The 19,167-nt window shown below is 38.6% G+C and overlaps 1 protein-coding gene across 1 annotated transcript in view; it reads right to left on the bottom strand.

Annotated features, from left to right (window-relative positions):
• ARHGAP15 (Rho GTPase activating protein 15) overlaps positions 1-19,167 on the bottom strand; it is a 604,723-nt gene that overhangs the window by 570,703 nt on the left and 14,853 nt on the right. Inside the window, exon 2 of the mRNA XM_059166761.1 lies at positions 5,268-5,446. Coding sequence (XP_059022744.1) covers positions 5,268-5,432 — 165 coding nt within the window. The 5' untranslated portion in view covers positions 5,433-5,446. The remainder of the gene's footprint in view (positions 1-5,267; positions 5,447-19,167) is intronic.

Here is a 19,167-nt window from a genome sequence, read left to right as displayed (position 1 = left end):
GAATTCAAGAGCCTCCGCTCATTCTCTGAAGCGCAGACTCTCCCCTGTCATTGTAAACTTTCCGAGCCTTTGGAGTCCAGTGTGTGCTGGTAAATGACAGGTAAACATTGCACTGCATGAGCTGCCGTGGGAGAGCAAGGACGAGGCAAGAAATCTCAACTTGCCCCCACCCCCACCCACGAGCGCAGATCATGCAAAAGTCCAAATTCTAGCTAATAAACTTTTGAGTCGGTCACCAGCACACTGGTCACCTTAGGTAACTCTTGGATTTCATGAGTATTTTTTTCCTATTTCTGAAATCCGGTTTCTTTTATTACTGCTTTAGTATTGTATATAAAGACAAGTATTGTCTTGAAAGCAGCGCCCCTGATGTATATAGAGGATATAAAAAGATTTCTCAACAAAATTGACCTCTCAGTGGCAAAGAAAATTGCAGTGGAAGACACATTATTGCGTAGTCATATCTGAGGTTTGGATCTATGGAGAGTCTCCCTCCACTGTCCTCTAGCTTTGCCTTATAAACCAAAATGGCTTACAACTGTCATCCACAATAGTCCAATAAAGATTAGGAACAAAACACTGTCCTTACATTGATGAGATAAGAAAGACTTAACTGCAGAATGCAGTGTACAAGAGCAGTTCATAAGGCTTGTTCTCGAATGAGAAAAATAGAATTCAAATTATATTTGTGTGTGGCTAGAATTTAATTGAGATGATCAGTTTATTTTCTACATAATGTTTGATCAGATGCCTGTACAACAGAGCTAGATAAAAAGAGAAGGGGGGAAAGAAACAAAAACATTCTATCAGGAGAAATCAAGAAGACCCGTTATCTACAGAGTGTGCAAAATATGTCAGGAAATAATTCTACCCTGAGCTCTGAGAATGCTCAGTTAATAAAAAAAGATCAGCCACTCGCTAAGAGAAAATAATTGTCTGTATCTATATTTTTCAAAGCAAAAAGGCAGCCACATCTTACACTAAATAGGACACATTAAAATAAGCTTTAATAATCTTTATGCAGAAGGAAACTAATCCATTTTCAGATCATACGATCCACAGCAATAAAAGGAAATCATCAAACTAAAAACAATTTTAGAAATGGCTGCAGACTCTCATTTAATTAACATGCAACAGATCATATATTTATGAGGAAGTCAAAATATTTAGGAAGCCTATAATCCTGTAAGCCTTAATGTGGTATAAAAACAACAAATAAATGCAAAGTGTTACTGTTATACGCGCCTGCCTGATCAATGGTTTTCACATATTGATCTATAAATGGAGTTGACAGTCTGTGTTGGCTGCACATTTTCCAAGCAGCGCTATTTTTGCAGAAAACCAATACGGGCAATTACCTTTGTTTGAGATGCCAAGTCTTATCAATTCAATGTGATTTAGTGTCATTTTAATTAAATATCAGGATCCACTTCAGGACAATTTATACAAACAAAGCCTCAAACCTAACTATAAGCGTGATTTGAAGTAAACATGGACAAGTCCTACAGTCTCATAATATTTCTCAAAAACTCTGCTAAACAGAAGGCTTATATTTTTAGTAGCAATTTTTATGTCTGCCTTTTTGGCTAGCCACAACTTTGGCAAGTATCCTATAATCACAGAAGTAAGAAACAAAAGAAAATTGTTTCCTCTTTTTCTTTATAATATATTAAGAAAGAAAAATGAACATGAACAGTCTGTTAATGGAAGCAGAAGGAGTCGTGTACGTTAGGAACATGACTGTTTAGGAATGGCTCAACCTAAGTCCTTATCCTAACAGTAATAAGAAGATATTCCCCTGTCCACGAGGGCCATGAATAAAGTATTGCACTTCTGCGGAGTTTACAAGGAGGCGGTGAATATTCATACATGTGGCTGCTTAAGACACCAGCATTAAATGCCAAAACTGCTCCTGTCTGCAAATCCTATGTCTGCAATTTTCCTGATTTGGGCTATTTAAACTCTTCATTAATATCTATTCTAAACTGTCTAGTAGGCTGGAGCTTCCCTTTTATAAATAGCATCAAAGCCACATTAAACTTTCCCCAGTAGCTATTTGCTGGATTGTACATTAGCCTTTCAGCCCTTAAAGAGGCACACTTCACTTGCCCCCCATTTACGCTCACGAAGCCGTCTGCTTCTGTGTTTCGCACATTCGGGCAAATAAGCAGTCCACCTTTAAGAGGTCTCACTCCGGTGCTCAGGTTGAGACAACAAATCACTGAGACCAAAGAGCGTTCCTTTCCCACCAAGCGGAGGTCTCCAGATCTCTCTTACAGAGAGGCAATTTGGCTAATCACTTCCTCCCGTGCCCAAGCTTCCCACCTCTCCAGCGTTGGCCAGGTAGCAAAGTGGCCTTATTAACTACATAAACATGATCATTGGGTGTTTAAAGAAAACGGCGCAAACTGCCAGGGAAATACTAATGGAGAATTAATACCTGCTTTACTGAAATGCTTCCACGCAGCCCTTAGGTAATGAAAACTTCAAAGTAATAAGTAAATTCACCTGTGTTTGCATAGCACAGAGTCGAATAAATGTTTCTCCTGGCATTTCAGACTGCTCCTCCGTTTAAGACACCAAGAACATAGGCTCTTCTGACATATCCAGGAAATTTTTCTATGGTGTTCCAAGTTCACAGTCCTGTTAGCAGTTTTTTTAATTGAATGCAATAATGAGGATTTTATGCATTAATGACAAAATTATACAATTGATTAGACCCGAGAACCTTTTATCGTTTTCTGTAACAATTTAAATTGTTGCAAATACAATATCAGATTCTTACGTTATATACTCCAATAAGTCCATATTAGATTTGCATAACTGTTATGCCAGGGGGCACGTAGTATATATGTTCCATGTATATGAAATAGAACGCAAAACAGATATACACATATATGTATGTATATGTCTTGAAGTAGTCCTAATTTCTTTTCTGTTCAGATTAAATGTAAGTGTCTCTGTTACAACAAGCCATGCCATGTGTGACACGGGCACACATTTTAGAGTACACTTCCTCCCACCTCTCCTAAGTTCAAGATCTCCCCCCTTGACCTCACCCCAACCTCCAACTTCTGAAAAATCAAGTTCTTAGTTTAGCTTGAGCAGATATCTTTAACAGGCTTGTTTGAATAAATATGCCAAAATACTTTACATTCTGTCAGTATCTAGTCAGAAAATTGTGCATGGAAAAAAGAGATGAAAAGAACCGAGACAGAAAGAAAATTAGTGCCGTGGCAGGCTTTCAGTACAGTAGCTCTGAGCCAAGTTTTCTCGGTGAAATGACATATCCTCACTAAAATACCCCTTTTATATAATTATGCACTGAGTACACATAACCAAAAGTAACTTTTATTTTTGTTCCTTATCGAGGAATACATATTGCCCAGGCTAAGAATGCGGAAACAAAAGCTGGGATAATTATAGCTAATTTAACTTTGGAAAACTCTTCTCTAGCAGTCCAGCATATAACCCCCCAAACTAAAGTTATGTAACAAGGTAGTATCAACAATGAGAAACTGCATGATAAAATCCTGCCCAAAAGTGAAAAATGCTAATTTTGTCTCATTTAGCAGCTGGATACAGAAATGCTCATTAGTTTTAAGAGGGTTAATCCTTTTAACTTTTGCATATTGATATGCCAATTATGCCTAATTGTACAAGAGGCATCAGTCAAGGTAATAGTGCATAAACACATGAAAGTTATTAAGTACATCCCAACATGTAATAAAGTAGGTGTTAATTGGTAGCTGAGTTCTGCGGGCTATTGAGGTGGATAATTCATTGAGAGATGGATCACTTGTAATTTCTCTCCATAATTCCTTTTGCAGTCTCATGCTGTGATGTTTTCATGCTTGTCAAAAACAACTGCGGCATAGTGCCTTTTGTTAAACACAGCCAATAAAATATGTTAGGCATCATTAAATATACTTAACTTTTAAACTTTTTCAAAGGTACAGTTCTTACTGATAATACATTACAGAGATTCCAATAATTTACTCTAACCACTGTCTCAAGTTCATAGTTGAGGAACATTTTAGCTGGTTTAAAGGCAGAGTCAGGCAGGCAGTGCTGTGCCTCCCAGCAGACAATACTTTTAAACGGGAGAGTAAAGAGAGAAAAGCACATCTCTCTCGGGACCTTATCTCAGGATGGAGCTCCCACCCCCGACCTATAATCAATCACTGGCTTCCTTGTGCTGAATTAGTCTATAATACCTGAAGAAAGCACGCTTAAAACTATGTATTTCTCAAGCTCTTGAGATGTGGTGGGTTAATTTCGCACTTGAAATTCGAGTGAAAACAGGGAATAAATATAATCGGTGACATGCAACTCAGCAAGTTTATCTCATTTAATAACTCAGTTAGGGAGCTGAATATTTCATAGGCCCCTACGATATTAACAGAACACTCAATTAATAGCTCACATGTTTCTGCGGAGTGACTGGGACTCACAGTCTGTCCCCAGCTAACCTATTTCCCGCTCTCGCTCTCACTACAAGAAACAAAATAGATCTGGGGTCCAAAAGAGTGGCTAACATTGCATAAATAATTTTGTAACATCCTATGGCCTCAGCTGCAAGTTACCACCATTATGGAAGAAAATTAACCAGAGGAGACTCATCGTAATCAGTGTGTTTAGTGGCTCAGGATGCGTGCAGGGGCAGGGACACAATTGGCAGTAGAGTTCATCTCTAACTATTTTATTTCAAATCTTCCTAATGACACATTATCGAGACAAAATGGCTTCCTCTCCAAACCTTCCATCGCCACACCATTTAAGCTCATTCCAAATCAAATCGTAATTCCAATATTATATATTGTTGGGAGATTTTAAGAAAGAGATTTTCACTTTTTTTTTTTTTGAAGATTCCCCCCCTCATTTCATTCTTAGCTAATTTTAGCCTCTGGCTTTTCAAAGTGATGTACTGTATTTGGAAGTACAAACGCCACATGCTAGCATAACCTCATTATTTTTATAACACTGAAGCATGAGCGTGGAGGCCCTTAAAATGAGTCAAAGGTGCTCTTCAGTCTAGCTCCAAATCCACTTTATCACTCTGGATTAAGCCCAGCTCCTCTCTCACAACTGGGGATATTATTATGACTATAAGTAGGCAAGATAAAATGCATTACAAAAACAGTTTTCGCATGCACATTAGGAAAACAAATAAAACAAAGCTAATTAGTTTTTTGTTGTTTGTTTTTTTACTTTTTTAACAAAATTCTGTATCACAGAACATGAGGGTTTTGGGGTTTTGGACTTACGGGTTCAATGACCTTCCCAGCATCGGTGAGGACCATGGATTTACTTTGGCTCAGCCTGTCGTGGTGGCTGTTGGCACTTTTGATTCTCATTTGTACAGCTCCGGTGCCTTGACGGGTGGAATTCAGTGTTTCCACAGAGGTATCAGAATTCATAGATTTCTGCATATTATAGCGTTATCCTGGTAAAATATAAAAGCATTGTGTTATTCTAAATTTGTTTTTTCCAAGAAAAACTTGGTGGGGTGCAGTTTCCTGTTCATCACTAAGGTACAGAAATCAAACCATCTCCACCCTCTGAATAGTGGGGAAGGTAATTACTCTGCAGTTGTTTTTATCAACTCAGGCCTCTGTATGTGGACACTACTATACCTGCCGGAGGACTTCCAAGTTCATAGCCAGCACAGCCATGCTTGTGTGGTTCCTAATTCCATTAAGGTATTTCTAATGGCAACACGATATTCTTCCTTATGTAGAAACGCCAACTAAGTATCTTCAGGGTACATACTATTTGCATTCACAACGTTATCGAACTTTTACCCACCCATTCCACCCCACCCCACCCCACCCCTATATGCTACTCCCATGCAGCCTTTTTTAGTGACCAAAAACCTACATGGACGAGGTCATATGTAAGTGAGTAGACCTGGCTTTAGGGCACACTGAGCTGGTCCCATTGACCATGAAATATTTTGGCTTGGCCTTCTTTGTGTAGTGTTCAGTCCTAGCCCTGACCCCCCACTCACAATATCCAAGAAGGGAAATTAAGGTCCTTTGTCTGCTGCCATCAGCCAACTGAACTAGATTCAGTAGCTTTGTTGGACATAATGTTGATGAAGACTATGAAAAAAGAGAAAATCAAAGCCATCTATTTATTGATGTTTCTTTTAAGTCTGATTTAGGCAGAAAAATTCAGGGCAGGCACATGCTAAAGGAGAAGCAGTGAGGAAACAATAATTTGGAAAAGTAAATGAAGAGAACTAAACCGTGGCAATATCCATGGGTGGACTGGGAGGGCTTTGGTTGCTTCCCCTAATCCATAATCCTTTTTAATGGCCCCTCTCCACAAGCCCCTCCAAGGAGCATATCATGTCATTTAAAAGAGAACATGTGCAATGCAAATACAACTTCTAAGCTTCTAGAAACAGACCCCTTTCTGGCCTAATTGTTGTCTCCCTGTCTCACCTACAGACATTACAGAGCTGGCCTGGGCACATGTGTCCACACTGGAAAAACTTGTCATCAGTCACAAGCCAAGATAATCCAAGGGAAAGATTGTATTTTAGGGAGCTAACTGTACTGGTACCCCTATCGCTGTTGGACAGACAATGGGGTTAGCCAGCATCATGGTAATGTTCAAGCTCAGTGAACACTAAGATGGTCAGAAAAGAATGAAAACATTTTAATAGGAGACAAAGTGTTACTTCATAATTGATACCAGTAAGGCAATGGAGAGATAACTTAGCAAAGAAGTTAATATTTTTTGAGCATTTACTATTGGCCAGGCAATACAGTCAGTGATTCAATTCTTGCAAAACTCCCATGAGATAGGCATTCAACTCATACCTTTCTAGAAGAGAAAAAAAAAGTTCAGAGAGACTAATAGTTTTCCCAAGAATGAAGGACAGAAGAAGTGGAGGACCTGTATTTTGTTCCAAAAAAAGACCCCTCCTGGCAAACAGATACATTCTAGTTAATCAAAACTATGAAATATTCCTCAGCAATAAAAAGAGCAGACTATTGATGGATGCAACCACAGGGATGAATTGCAAATTCCTGAATGAAAGAGGCCAGGCCAAAAGAAAATACCTATGGAGTACTTATGATTCCATTTATATAATATTCTAGGAAATGCAAGCCAGTATTTAATTATAGAAAGTTGATCTGTGATTGCCTAAAGATGGCATGAAGGCAAAAATGGATTATGGTGAATATGAGAAAACTTTTAGGTGATGGTTATGTTTGTTAGCTCGACTGGTGATGGTTTAACAATTGTATGCATGTATTTAAAAATGATCAAACTGTGTAAGTACTTATACTATTGTACTTCAGTTATATCTCATAAAGACATTTATAGGAAAGTTGTTTTAAAAATTCCTTAACTAGGGGCGCCTGGGTGGCTCCGTGGTTAAACCTCTGCCTTCAGCTTGGGTCATGATCTCAGGGTTCTGGGATCGAGCCCCGCATTGGGCTCTCTGCTCGACAGGGAAACTGCTTCCTCCTCTCTCACTCTCTGCTTGCCTCTCTGCCTACTTGTGATCTCTCTCTGTCAAATAAATGAAATCTTAAAAAAAAAAAAAGAATTCCTTAACTAAATTAATTAAATTGACTTAAGTTTCTTAATTCTTTATTTTGTTCATACTTCCATTTTTATGCTTCTGTATGAGTGATATATTATAAAAACTCATGTAGTAGAGAATAAAAAAGCTATTTCAACAAGACTGGAAATAAAAATCTGAAGAAATAAAAAAAGAAAATCTCATCTCCACTATTTCATAGGAATATAATGACAGCTGCTTTGATGAGAAGGATTTTAAAATGTATCAAATTTGGCTACTAATATAGACATAGGGAATCTTACCTCTACTTCTAACTTGAATAAGATGTAGAGTATTATACAGATAACTGTTTTTAAAAAAAAGTAAATGCATTTTCCATATATCCGAGTATAGGTCAATAATCTTTTGATTTTATTCTGTATATTATTATTATTAAAGCTATTAATTTCATAGCCAATCAGAAAGTAAACACAATAACAAAGTGAATCTATGAATCTTTGATATTTTTGAGGATGCTACTATTAAAATCACGAGTTTTTCAGAATAAATCATACTAAAATCTGTATGGAACCACAAAATACTCTGAATAGCCAAACCAATCTTGAGCAAGGAAAACAAAGCTGGAGGTATTACAATTCCAGATTTCAGAATGTACTACAAAGCTGTAGTAATCAAAACACTATGATACTGGGAAAAAATAGACACATAGGTCAGTAGAACAGGGTAGAAAACCCAGAAATAAGGCCGTGATTATATGGTCAACTAATCTATGACAAAGGAGGCAAGAATAGACATGGGAAGGGGGCGGTTTCTTCAATAAAAGGTGCTGGGAAAACTGGACAGCTCCATATAAAAGAATAAAACTAGCCCACTTTCTAACACCACACACAAAAATAAACTGAAAATGGGTTAAAGACATAAATGTAAGCCCTGAAGCCATAAAAATCCTAGAAGAGTACACAAGTAGTAATTTCTCTGGTACTAACTGTAGCAACATTTTTCTAGATATTTTTCTTCAGGCAAGGGAAACAAAAGCAAAAATAAACTATTGGGACTGCATCAAAATAAAAAGCTTCTGCACAACAAAAGAAACCATCAACAAAACTAGAGGGCAACCTATGGAATGGGAGAATAATATTTGCCAGTGACATACTTGATAAAGGGTTAGTATCCAAAATGTATAAAGAACATATACAACTTAACACCAAAACAAACAAACAAACAAACAATCCAATTAAACAATGGGCACAGGACCTGAATGAACATTTCTCCAAACAAGTCATACAGATGGCCAACAGACACATGAAAAGAAGCTCAACATCACTAATAATCAGGGAAATGAAAATCCAAACCACAATGAGATATAACCTCACACTTGTGAGAATGGCTAAAGTCAATAACACAAGAAGTAGTAAGGGTTGGTGAGAATACAGACAAAAAGGAACCCTCATACACTGTTGGTGGATACTGGTACAGTTACTATGAAAACAGTATGGGATTTCCTCAAAAAAATTGAAAATAGAAACACTGTATGATCCGATAATTATACTACTGGCTATTTATCCAAAGAAAGCAAAAACACTAAATCAGAAAGATATATGCCCCCTTATGTTTATTGCAGCATTATTTATAACAGCCAAGATACAGAAGCAACCTAAATGTCCACTGATAGATGAACAGAAAAGGAAAATGTGATGTGTGTGTATACACACACACACACACACACACACACATAGATATACAATGGAATACTATGCAGCCAGAAAAAAAGACTGAGATCATTACATTTGCAACAACGTGGACACATCTAGAGGGTATTAGGCTAAGTGGAATAAGTCAGATTGAGAAAGACAAATACCATAAGTTTTTACTCAAACATGAGTAAAATAAGCAAAACACAAGAAAATGGATAAATAACAACAAAAAGCAAAATAAGACCTATAATTAGAACAAATTGATGGTTAACAGAGGGAATGAAGGTGGGGAGATGGGCAAAATGGGCGAACGGGAGTAGAAGGTACAGGTTTCCAGTTATGGAATGAATAAGTCATGGAATAAAAGGCACAAGAAAACACATATAGCCAATAATATTGTAATAAAGATGTTTGGTGACAGATGGTAGTTATACTTGTTGTGATCACAGTATAATGTAGAATCTTGTCAAATCACTATGATGTACACCTGAAACTAACATAACATTTTTGTGTAAACTGTACTTTAAATTTTTAAAAAGTTAAAAACAGGGTACCTGAGAGGCTCAGTTGGTTAGGCAACTGCCTTCAGCTCAGGTCATGATTCTGGAGTCCCATGGTCGAGTTCTACATCTGGCTCTCTGCTCAGCAGGGAGCCTGCTTCCCCCTCTCTCTCTGCCTGCCTCTCTGCCTACTTGGGATCTCTCAGGGTCAAATAAGTAAATAAAATCTTAAAAAAAAAAAAAAAAGAAAAGAAAAATCTGGGTTCTCTTCTGAGTGCATGTAAGCCTTGATATTTCAAACTTAAAAAGATGGTGTGTCTGTTACGTTGGTGAGGGAAATCACTTAGGCTAAAGCCACTATCTTCTGACCAAGAGCATGAAGCTACTGTATTTACATAGCCTGGCCACATGCCATTTATAGAACATGTTGCTTCCTCAGAGTTTGCACAAATTTCAAAGTCAAATCAACATTTGCATTCTTGTCATGATTTCACAATCAACTCGTTATTTGCCTAGTGATGAGTTACTGTCAAAAGGCCGGGTTACTTAAAACACCTCTCATCTGGCTTCCCCACCTATTTTCTTGGGGATAGGCTGAAGAAAACACTTCCAGAATCTTCCTTTTACAGATATTTTTGTTAGGCTGACTTCTCCCCACTATAATATTAAGGTGATTTCTCTCCCCACACTTCCTCTTCTCTCGCCATTACTTCCTTTCTCCATCTTCACATTTTGTTGATACCTCAAAGACACTCTAGTTTTTCTCTTTATTCAATTTCCCTCATATTTTGTGTTCTACGATGACATTCACTCAATACTATTTCATAATTGTTCTCGTATTTCCTAAAGTTGGTAGTTTCTAACTTTTCAGAGCACTATGACACAAAATCTCTGAGAAGAATAGATATGACACAAAACCTCCTCTTAAAGATTTTCACCAGCCGAAAATAAATGATCCATTCAACATTTATGGAGAGTCTCCCAAGTGGCATGTACTATATCAGAGGCTGGAGATTTTCTTTTTTTCTTTTTTCTTTTTTTTTAAATCAGGTGTCTTACAGGTTGGTGAGGATGGAGAAACAAATCAATAATTAAAGGAGAATACTGTTGTGCCCAGGTGGGGAGAGGAGCAATGGCATCAAACTCCGGTGGAACTGGGAGGTGAAAAGAAAGTCTGCAAAGTTGGGGCTGATGCTAAGTCAGGACAGGCCAGGCATTTCAGACAAAGGGCTCAGCAATGCAAAAGTATGCAAAGAACTGTGAGACAACGTGGAGGGTGAAATGTACTATCAAGAAAAAACATAGCACCAAGAAAGCTCAAGGAAAAGAGAAATGATGGCTTTCATGAAGAAAACAGCATTTAACCTCAGCGTGAGTGAGTCTGTCCTCTTGCGAGCCTCTTGGGGGGCTGAAGGACTGAGAGCCCCTTCCTTCCAACCCAGCCAGGACTGTAAGGGGCTGGTATTCTAGATGCTCTGAAGGAGCGATGAAGGAAGAGGGGTTTCCTTGGCATAATACACAAATGTGTTGTATAGATAAAATGAGCACTAGAAAGAGGGTGCAGGACCTGTGGGTGGCCCCTGCCCGCAGAACCCAGGGATGTGCAAGAGGAAGGAGAGAAGACAGAGGAGGAAGGAAATCGAAGGGGCTGAAATGACAGCTGTACTAATGGCCGTGAAACTTTAAACTGTTGCACTTGAGGGTTTGGAGATGATTTCTTTCCATCTGTCCTGCTAGGAACCTCATACAAGGTGGAGAAGGCCGTTCTAGGCAAAATTTTTTGAGTTGCATTTGGATTCCACTTATAACCCTATCTCTTCACCCTCTTTCAACTACTCATTTTCTCCTTGCCTGTGTCCTACTACTCTGTTGTTCCTCCAGTAGACACTCTATGATCCTTCTCATTTTGGGCTGCCAAAGCCCCCCACTGCAGCACCTACTCAGGTCCCATCTCATCCAAAGAGTCAGCATTTCTGAAATTCCACCATCCATTCTTCCTTATGTATGTCCTTTAAACATCTGACCTCTCGGTGAATCACTAAGATGTAGATGGGAGGGAAATGCTTAAACTAATTCCCATAAGGGCATCAAGGACTGGTCAGACTTCCCCTTAACTCTCATGGGGGCATTTACCTGCATCTCAGAATCTCTGGAAACTCTTCTGACTACATGGGAGAAATATCTTGCAACAGAAGAGCCACAGTCAGTCTACTCCAAGTCTGATCTTAAGTGAATTCCAAGGGAGGTAGCATTCGTGATCAGGGATAGGACACTGGCATTACATTCTAGTAAATGGTGTTTCCTGGAGTTGTACGATGTGAGGGCCCTGCCATGGTGGCCTCGTTTCTGAGTGTTTATGGAAGAAGGCCCTAGGGGAACAAACTCCATTATAAAGGCTGCCCAACCTAGAGGCAAACCCTCACACCCTGGGGTCCAGCATGACTTGGCTCCCAGCATCAGAGAAAGGATGTGCTTGCGGGAACATACGCATCAGTTTCACAAGGTGCTGGTCAGAAAGGCAGGGAAGACCTGCAGTGTGTGAGTTTTTCTGTGTTATTATTCCAGGAACATTCACAGGCCTTTGGAATAATTCTGTTGTTCCACCCCAGTTTTCTTCCCTCATTGACCCTCAACTTTCTCTCTTTCATAGAGCAAATTGTAAAATCAATAATATTTGTCTCTGCTTACTTATATCCCACTTAGTGACATCAAACATTTTGTTAACTACAAGTTATATTAAGTTTCCTGTGATCTAGATGCTTATTCAGTATTCCCCTTGTTCTTCCTATAACATATCATCTACTCATTATGATTATCATAATCATCATTATTATAAAAATTTATTAGAGAAAACAGTGTTGTCTGATGCATTTACATTCTTGCAGGAGGCACAGAGAGCTGTGGTGAATGACTAATGAAAATATTGAAGAATTAGTCCGTTTTGCCTGTGTCTAAAATATCCATTGATTTCACAAAACTCTCCAAATAAATATCCCTGAGTGAGAAATTGAAATGTAAATCACTTAGGACTGGCTTCACAATTTCTCTAGACTTCCTGATTTTATTTGTACCAAGCGAAGAGCGAAAGGAGCTTTTGATATTGCACTAGTTCCACTTTCAATGCTGCTTTAAAAACAGGAAACTGTGATGATAATGCAGTTTGCAAGAGCCATGCAAACTGGCTCCGTTCAGCCAACGAGGTTCCGTGGTATTCTGGGTCTGATTCTCCCACTACCACGGCCGATACCCAGAGAGGAGCGGATGTGATAACTCGTCTAATCGTAAATTTCATAGCTGCTCTGTCAATTATTTGTTGCACTCTGTTAATTACACCAAGGCTCAGCAGCTTGCCCTTTTGAGTTAGAAAGTGTATTTTTGACATCTCTTTCCCATGAGTAGCATTAAAAATAAAAGTGCATGAAGAATTATTTGGGTGAGAAGAAACTGAAAAGGCACGATGATACCCTCTCCATGCTGCAGAGCAGAGCAAAGCGAAGCTCGACTAGGCCGAGTGTCCTCCCCACAGCGCCACGGCCCGGTCAAAGCAGCTCCAGGACAGAACCTATGTCCCGCTTCACCAAATATCCTTGCTTTAGTCATAGACCCCCCGCAAGCCAACTGGAAACCATGTATGGAACTAGAAGGTAGGAAGAATTCTGAAGGAAGTCTGACAGAGATTAGGGAGATCATATGATCGTCATAGAGCTATATTCAGTATATATCATGTACATCTTTCAATTTAAGTGTTTGGAAATCTTCCTGTGCTTCCTCACAAAACAATAGAGACTTAGCAAATGTTTACTGAATATATAAATGGAATACAAATATAGGAAATCCCTAATGCCAGTGTACATAGCCTAGCAAGGCCAATTGGAAAATGTCTTTGATCAAGTCCATTTCTAATTCAAAAAAATATATCTAGAACTCACTCTGGCCAGTGTTTCTAAGGTCCAATGAACTCTGGTTATTGCATGATAAGTTGGGGCAGGAAGAAAAAAGAAAAAAAAATAGCAATGTTTTACAGGCTTTCTGAGGCCCATCCTTGGACAATAAAAGGAATTTTTAAAAATATAAAGAATAGGGGCGCCTGGGTGGCTCAGTGGGTTAAGCCACTGCCTTCGGCTTAGGTCATTATCTCGGGGTCCTGGGATCGAGTCCCGCATTGGGCTCTCTGCTCAGCAGGGAGCCTGCTTCGTCCTCTCTGCCTGCCTCTCTGTCTGCTTGTGATCTCTCTCTGTCAAATAAATAAATAAAATCTTTAAAAAAATATATAAAGAATATCTTTTTTTCATTTCAGGAATAAGCCTTTTTTTTCTTTCTTATAAATTAAATGAGTATGTTTAATGACCATTTTAAAATTTAGCAGAGTTATTCATTCTGACAATAGAGAATGTCTTCTTTGACTTTCAAATTCGTTTAGGTGCTTCATATTATTTTTCCAAATAGAAGGACACTCTTGCCTGACGTGGATCACCACCGAAGATGTTGTGAGAACTGTCACAGAAGCAAGCACCGAGTGTGCCACAAGGAAATTCCCATCCCATGGGTGGTAGCCTCAATTTTCAACATGTGGCAAGTGAGCTATCTGGTCACCCCAACCACCAAGAGCTATGGTGCCCTCAACACACAGGAGCCCTCTGTGGACGTATGACTCCATTCCTTTCCCAGAATGTGTGGGAAGTTCTATTTCTCCAGGTCTGCTAAGGAGTTCAAGGAAACTCCTCAGACAAATATTACTTCTGTGAGAAATTCATTTCTATCCCCTGGAAAGATTTTATGTTGATCTGTTGTAGAGCACGGTCTGTTTGTTCCCCTGTGGAAATGACTTGTGGCCGTGGTAGCTCCAGTAATGTGTGGCACAACCTTTGTGCTACACTTTCCTGACAGGTCAGTAATTAACTTGCATCGCAATTGTTTGTCGTCTCCACCACAGCAGCCATTTACTAAAATAACATTTTAATTTCAGTTTCCTTCCAGTTCACTTTCTTTTTCTTTTTTCCCTGTGGCTTCTACATCTCTATTAAGTCTAATTTCCCCAGACCACTTCCATACGCGGAGAGAGTGCAATAAAACTCAGTTTCAAAAATGTCAAATATAATGAGAAAAGAACATCATAGTAAAGGAATGTGACCATAGCCACCCCATTGGGTAACATTGTCTTTGACTGGGCAGGTGTTATATATAGGAAATGTGGTAATAAGGCTTTGCATTTATTTAACTTAACTTAATCAGGGAATCAGGGTGATATTCTGCATTTACTGACAAAGTCTGGCAAGTCAGCTGCATGGATAAACTAATACAGTTATTGTCATTACCCGTGGGCATTCAAATGGTGAAAATGACAAGTAAAATACATTTTTTTAAGTAGAATAAGTCCCAGACAAAACTGTGTGACAGGCAACTTTGATCTTTTTTTAGATCATGGTATCTTGTTGCCATCTCTCATCCCCTGGGGACCTTAGCCTTCTAGTCTCTGTCTTATTGGAAGGAAAGCAATAGATTTACATTTCAAGTATTTATTGAGACTCTACCTGAAAAATAGACTTTTTAGGTCCCGCATTTTCTACAACAATTATTGAAAATCCCAGGAACAGATAGTAGCACGTTTGCCTACCATGGATTCTGGATAAGAGTGCAAGGGCGGATGGGACTGAGGAAAATCTTAAGGCGAAGGTGACATTTGACCTTGACGTTGTATAAAAATAAGATCCAAAAGGCAGAGAAGGGATATGAAGGGCAATATAGGCTGAGATCACCAGACTTAAGGAAAACAGGAGTAAACATCCACAACAAATGGTGGGAAATGGGAGGCAGGAAAGTGAAGGAAAGATAGTCATTAGGGCTAGATGAGGAGAATCTTGCCATTTCTAGTAAAGAATCTGGCTGTTGTCTTATAGAGCCCGGGAACGTCTGATGATCTGTTTCAGGCATAATGACCTCCCAAAGGATTTGGTGAAGAGACCCCCAGAGAAATGGATCCCCAGCCTCTGCAGAATGGTAGCATTCTCATGGGATGCTTCTTAATGAACTTCCAATCAGGATAAATAGCATAGCATCTATTTGTGAACACTGATCTTATGATAAGAGCACCCAAGAAGTGATCTGGGGAAAAAAAATACTCCAGAACTTCAGGAGCCTCCTTTTGAGCCTCCACGTGCATGTTTAATGCTTCCGGTCACCAATGAAATGAAGAGAGAGGTGGAAACTTCATAGGAAGAACACAATGAAGCACTTAAGGAAGAGATATCAAAGGGTACAATTCTATTATGAGGACAAAGAAGAAAAATGAAGTGAAGATTAGTAGAACTGCTTCTGAATTTCCCTCCAGTGATCAGGTAAGTAGTACAAAATTGAAAAGCAAATAGGAATAAAATGCCTGTGCTATTGTAATTATGTTTAGGTAGCATAAGAAATTTTATGAAATGGCAATCTCCTGATACACAGGAGAACCATAAGGGGCATAAGTAATGCAATCCTCCCTCTGTTTCCTCTGTCAGTTTTGACCTATTCTAGCAAGAAATGCTGAGCCATTTTCCGCCTCTTGCGTACAAGTATCAATTAAGGGAAAACAGGGTGACTATCTTAGGGCACTGGATGATGAAATGTCACTTAAGGAGAAAACATTGGCTGTAGAACAAGTTGCACAGCAGCCTCAGTATGAGGAAACACTGACAAAACAAGCAGTCTCAGATACTTTCTGGGACAGGGCCGGTTCTCTGATCTTTGTTGGAGGAGTACCAAGGGCAAAAAGTACATTTCAACCTGTGATTGCTCCTTTCCTGGGATTTCATGTTTCATAGCATTTGCTTCCTAAAGGATGTGACTCAGTTGCAAAGCCCTTTCATCAAGCAGATTAAATCCTATCACGCACTGATTGTATTACACTGGGATCCCTCTAGCTCTATCTTGGCCAGCCCAGGTTAAAATATGGAGAAGCTGCATATTGTATAATTAGTGTTTGACAGTAATTAACAGGAGTCAGTAATTGACAGTAGTCAAATATGGCTGACATTTGTTTTATTTAGCAAATTTGTTACTGTATCCGATTAGTCTTTCCCTAATGCTCCTGTCTTCAAAGTCTGAATTGATTGGATTGGATTTCAGTGCCAAGAGGACACGTCTGAAAATGGACAGCAATGTCATTGTCCACTGTTGTGACAATGACACCATTAAAATAAAATATTTCAGTAAATTTCCTTTAATGCATTTAAAAAATTAGTTTCTCGCTCAGTAATGTATGCATAAAATACATTTTAAATAGGTTGTGTGTGTGTGTAAGCCTATGCTTGTGTACAAGGCACAATGAATTGTCACAAACTGAACACGCTCGTGTAACCACACCCAAACTGAGAAACTCGACCTTGTTAGCATCTCAGACACCCCTGAAGCCGCCTTCCAGTCACAGTCTCCACCCACCCCACTAAAAATAACCATTATTCTGTCTTCTTAGTTTTTCCTATTTTTAAAATTGATCTAAATGGAAAACCTAGAGTATGTATTTTTTATTGATGAGTTTATTTCACTCAAACATTTATTTGTGTGGCTGATTGCTATGTAATATGCTTCTGTGAAGTGCTTATAAAAAACTTTTGTTAGTTCTTCTTTTAGGTTCTTTGTCCTTTCTGATTTGTAGAAGTTATTTTTATATTCTGGATACAAGCCATTTTTAAATACATATGTGGCAATAATGATGTTTTCTCACTTTTGGGTTACTTTATACTCTCTTAATAGAATATTTTCATCAATAGACATTCTTAATTTTAATATTGTCTAATTTATCATTTATTTCCTTTTAAGATTAGTGATTTTCTTTTGTCCTTTTAAGAAATCCTTGCCTGATCCAAGACCACAAAGACTATTCCTATATTTTCCTCTAAAAAGATTTGTTTCAACTTTTATTTTTAGAAACGTGATTCTTGTGGAAATAATTCCTGTGTTTGCTCTAAGATAGGGTATCTTTCTATAGAGATAATTCATAAATATTTCATATGCACATATGAAATATATATAGATACATGGATTTCCTCTAATTGGAAAGACCAGCCATCTCTCATGGTTTATTGAGGTGAGAAGGGACCAAGATCCGGCTCTTCATCAGGAGTAAACAGATACTGGAGAGCTCTCCTATCCACAAACATTGACAAGAGAGGCAGTTGTGTCCAATAATCACATATATCAAGAAACACTGGCAGTTGGGGTTCACACTGAATAGAAAGATCTACTCGACAGGTAGCAGAAAATAGCCACTGGTAATCTGAGAAGGGCAGGACTCAGAAGTTCAGATTTGCAGACTGTTATCAACCAGGAGGTTTGTTGTCAAGTGTCAGAGGGCTGATTACTGGATATTTGTTCAGACCTATCTCAATTAAGCAGAAGGAAGACTGGCAGTAGAGATATTCTTTAATATAAAGGAAAAACCCTACCAAGAGGATGAGGCCATGAATGACCGGGTTACCAGCAGAAGAAGTTGTGGTTGAAGACGAAACAAATGTCTAATGAGGAAGGGCATGACTTGCTGAAGGACTGGGACTGGTAAATAAGGGGAAACACGCCCCACGTATACATTCCAGCTGCAGACCGATGCCATGATCGCTTGTTATAAATTTAACATTGAACTCACCAAACTCCTTTCCACTGGAATTAGCTAAAGACTTCCTGCATTAAGCTAAGATTTCTCTCAGGAGTTAGGGTCAGAAATAACTTCAGCTGTAAAGGAACAAATGGCTTTCTAGTGAGGAGTAAGAAAGCTATCGAGCCGTGATTCTCAAGAATCAATAAGAGAAGCTTATCATAAACACGCAGATTTTACTACACATTCCAAAGACTCCGGTCCAACAACACCAGAAAGGAGTCTGAGAAACTACATGTTTGCCCTTCACCCCAGTGACTGAGATGCACACTGAACTGTGCCGACAAACAAGTCTCTAGAATTACATAAAGCTCTTGTTTTTGTTTTTGTTTTTTTTTTTTAATTTTGTATCTGCGTTGTTCTAAAATTATGACTAATTACTACAGTATCTTCTTATTTTTAAACCCCATTGCTACTCAGGTCATATTTGCAAATATTATTGTTCTAAGTTTTCTGGAAATGCATTTCACTTTGGAATTTGCTGGTTTTTGGGGAAGTGGTATTGATCATAATTGGGAAAAGTGAGAAGAGAAGTGACTACATTGCTAAGTAGGTAGATACTGAAAAATGAATTCTTTTATATAAAGGAAAAACCCAATAGGATCATACTATAAGCAGTCTGGGTCTATTGTGAGTGTTTCAACATGAGTGCTTTTTTTTAATTTGTTTTTTAATGTTTATATCATGAACTTGGTAAGTGTGAGTAAAACAATATCAATTTAAACCTTTGGAAAACATTTCTCTTGATTGTAAAACCTCAAAGGATGTTTGGTGTGAGAACAAGCAAATTCCACAAAATTT

Source organism: Mustela lutreola, chromosome 3 (genome assembly GCF_030435805.1).
Source record: "Mustela lutreola isolate mMusLut2 chromosome 3, mMusLut2.pri, whole genome shotgun sequence".
Lineage (NCBI taxonomy): Eukaryota > Metazoa > Chordata > Mammalia > Carnivora > Mustelidae > Mustela > Mustela lutreola.
This window is presented reverse-complemented; position numbering and strand designations above follow the sequence as displayed.